Below are 3,867 nucleotides of genomic sequence, written 5' to 3'. Positions count from 1 at the left end.
ACTCCTGAGCTGTCCAGACAGCTGGTAGCTGCCAGTGCTACTTAGAGGCAAGGAGAATAGTGCAGGAGATGCCATGTATTTGCAGCCATTATGAAGTTACTAGTTTTGGTCCAAACATAGACTGGATGTTGCTGAATGATGCCAGACTGTAATTCTGCATTCTGCAGCAGTGAGGATGATATGTACAGCTGAGTTTGATGTGCAGTTCTGCATTTGTGCAAAACCCACTTGACATAAGGACCATGCTTTGGGTCCTGCCTTCCTTGACAACAGGAAAAGCTGCCTGTTGTATCTAATTTGGTAATTGCTGGATGGTTCACTAGCCATCACTGGATGGCTAGTTCGGTTTTCATTTTAATGGAAAAGCGAGATTCTTTTGATGAATTTAGGAAAACGCACTCTGGGAGGTGTGGAAGATGCCACGTGCTCTACAGTAACCAGAGTTCACATCTAACTTCTTTAAGCTCCCTTAAGAAGAACTTTGAATGTCTAGTTGCAACACGCAGTATCTCGATTTTTGGCTTGTCATGCAAGCAGGTTAATCATTTATGAAATTTAGCAAGAGTCTGTCTTGCTAACTCTGATCTGCTGTGAGCTGCATGTTTTAATCATTTGAGTTCATCTTGCATTTTGAAAGTTTTAATAGATGTTTCTTCCAAGTTAGTAATTTCTAATATCTCCCTTACATCTTCTGTCAAGCTGTCCTTTCATCTCTTAAGTCAGGAGTGTCTCTTGGAAAGCTTTCATTTCACCTCAGACATAAATCCTTCCTCTGTTCTTCGCTCTGAGGATGTACTTCCCAGTTCATATGCTTATCCTTACCCTGTTTGTACGTGCCATGCACCGTTGTGTGGTGTGTTGTCCTGATGTTTCAGCAATCTCAGTATCTTTTTCTGTGGCTTTATTTTGTGCTCTTCCTCTCTTTTCCCTCATCACCAAGTAGAATGAAACTTAAAAAGCATTTCAGAAGCTTGAGGCACCTCTGACCCACACTGGTCAGGGTAGGAGCTCTTTATCTGCTTTATTTTGGGGACTCTGATCCATGAGGATCACACAGCATTCGTTACCTCTGTAATAATGCTGCTTATGTTTTTATTTTAAAGACGGCCCCTATGGGATTTTTGCTGGAAGAGATGCATCCCGAGGTCTTGCCACGTTCTGCCTGGATAAGGAGGCACTGAGGGATGACTATGATGACCTCTCTGATCTCAACAGTACACAGCGAGAGACCTTGAGTGACTGGGAGTCACAATTCACTTGTAAGCAATTTTAAACCTATTTACAAAGAAGTAGCTAACTGGTGTGTAAGAGGGGAAGCAATAGTTAAAGGGCTGTTACCAGCATCAGTCAGTCTGGAAATTTACTTTAATACCTCAGTTTACTGTTGCTAGACATACTCAAAAGAATTAAGAGAAATGTCAAGTTCTCCTTCTGCATTCTCCCTCTCTCTGCTCCTTACAGAACAGTAGTAGAGGTGGAAGCACTGTATCATAGGGTAAGATCTATAAGACCACTCAAAAAGTTGACAGGATTTGGAAATAAAGAGCATGTTTTTGATACAGTTAAGATTCCATCTACAGAGACTGTTAGATTTTAATGCTTTGAAAAATGAAGCTTATGTCCCATTCAGCCTCTCAAAAATGAGAGTAACATTTGAATTGTTACTTCTTGGGTTGTTTGATTTTTTTTTAAGACTGTTTTATAGGTCTTTTGCCCTTGGAGCTCTTCATAGAAATTTTTTTTTCCCTCTCCGTAAGTTATTTTGCATGGCCTTGCTGGTGGCTCTAGCAGAGTATGATTTGTTTTCCCTCACATTTTCTATCTTGTTGATGAGAAATAATTTCTCCATACCTCATGAGTTTTTAAGCAAGTGAACACCAAAGGGATTATTTCTCAGATGAGACAAAAAATACATGTAGCAGTCCTTTGTCTTGATTTAACTTTTTTTTAATATATGTATATAAATGTATCTGTCATATATATGATGGAAATTGCATATACCAAAAAGTAGTGTAGTGGAAATCAAATGTGTTTTCTTTCTAAATCTAGTGTTCGAAGGTTTACTATAACTAGCTATAATAGAGCTTTCCTCCACATGATGTCATTAGAACCTCTCAGTCCTGACCTGATGTGCCCCTACTATTTTGGCCCTCTTCCTGTCTTAATCAAGACTGTTAATCATGCCACACTGAATGGCTGTTTTGTTATGCTAACAAGCATGTTGCAGGAAACAGAACTATGCTACCAAGTAACTGACCTAAACTAGTGTTTAAATCTACCTTTACAAGAGTTGAGCACCAGGACTGGTAGTGAACTGCACTCTTTTTATTACTGTGTTTCTATTAAATATGGCAATTAGTTGCTTTAAATTCTTACTCATTATAACAACAATACTAGTCCAAAGTACCTGTAATCAGGGGAATCTTTTGCTTTGTTGAAGTTGACAGATGAGCAGCATAGCAGAGCTCTCCTTACATGTATAATGATCTTGGTGTTCAAAAAGAGATATAAAATAAATCGGAGGCTTAATCGCATAATCGGATAACAGATCCGTCTTTATCTTTGAGAGAAAGGATCTCCCTTCCATCCCATTGGGCATTTTCAACATACATTACAAAAAATAAAACCCCTTCAAAGTTGTGTATGTGTGCACATACGTCTGTGAGTGTAAATACTCTGACAATGCCATTGGTTGAAAACAATCTTTGACAGAGGCAGAGAAATAATCTAATCCAGGATTCGGTTTCTTTAGCTGGGTGAGTGCCTCTGTTTATGTGTGTCTTTACATTCATTCATCTTTTGTCTTAAGCAATAGAATGAGAATTACAGTTATATTCAGTGCACATGATTCTTAACTACAACATTAATAGTAGTTGAGGTAGTTGATTTCAGCTTTTGTCCTTCCCTCCAGTGTTTGGAAGGAGTTGCATAGAGCTGTTTTCTTATAATATAGGCATTTTGTTAATTCAGAAATCAGAGGAGTTAAAAAAGATACATCCTCAGGGCAGAATAATTACTCTGATCTTTTTTTTCTTTTTCCCTCCAGTTAAGTATCATCATGTTGGTAAGCTGCTGAAGGAGGGAGAGAAACCCACTGAGTACTCTGATGAAGAAAAAGACACCCAGGATGCAAAGAAAGAGTAGAGAGTGCAGTGAGGAACAATCTAGTTTTGAATTGTGAAGGATCATTTGTAACATTCCACTTCTGTTTTCCAAGGTGCAGCAGCAGCAATGCTTACAAAAGGTCCAGAGTTACAGAGAATTGTTTTTTTTCAAAGGTTTCCTTTTCAAATTCAGTGGTAAACTACTGAAGGTCTAAGATACGTCTTCCTTTAAACCCACATAAATCAGAAGTATGCACAAAAAAGTCTGTGCAAAAGTAAACTGCAGTTTTGGCAATAAAGGACTCTTACTGGTCTTCTGCTATCACCATTAATGCAGAGTAGACTGAAATCCAGTTTTTCATTAACAACCTAGCACTGTGGACACAAGCACATGAGTAACTTCACATATGCAACACAAGTTCCACTAAATCTTGTTTTGTGTTAGCTCCTGCAGGATCTGGTCCTTGGATTGGAATTGCTTTAGAAAAGGCATGATATTTTATTTGTCCATGAAGCATCACACTTATTCATTGTGCAGTGTAATTCAATATTATGTAAGGTAATTTGGCTTTTAAGGAGTTACATTAGCAGCTTACAGGTGAAACACTAACTGCTTTAAAAACGATCAGGAATTTTTGAGAGGTTAAATAACTTTTAGATACTTACAAAATTAATAAGGACTGATGAATACTTGATGTATTCAACATGCATAATTCTGCATGGATTCATACTCTCTGTTCACTTTTAAAGCACATGTGAAGTG

General features: G+C 38.1%; 1 protein-coding gene across 1 annotated transcript; it reads left to right on the top strand.

Annotated features, from left to right (window-relative positions):
- Positions 1–1,103: 1,103 nt before the first annotated feature.
- LOC103810526 (membrane-associated progesterone receptor component 1-like) lies at positions 1,104–3,144 on the top strand (the record flags this gene model as incomplete). The annotated part of the gene is made up of 2 exons (XM_009083430.1): positions 1,104–1,259; positions 3,047–3,144. Coding segments are annotated over 2 exons (254 nt in total), but the record flags the coding sequence as incomplete, so codon positions are not given.
- Between the last annotated feature and the right edge of the window lie 723 nt (positions 3,145–3,867).

This window comes from Acanthisitta chloris, unplaced genomic scaffold (genome assembly GCF_000695815.1).
Source record: "Acanthisitta chloris isolate BGI_N310 unplaced genomic scaffold, ASM69581v1 scaffold7991, whole genome shotgun sequence".
NCBI lineage: Eukaryota > Metazoa > Chordata > Aves > Passeriformes > Acanthisittidae > Acanthisitta > Acanthisitta chloris.
The sequence above is the reverse complement of the archived record's forward strand: the minus strand, read 5'-3'. Positions and strand labels throughout refer to the sequence as shown.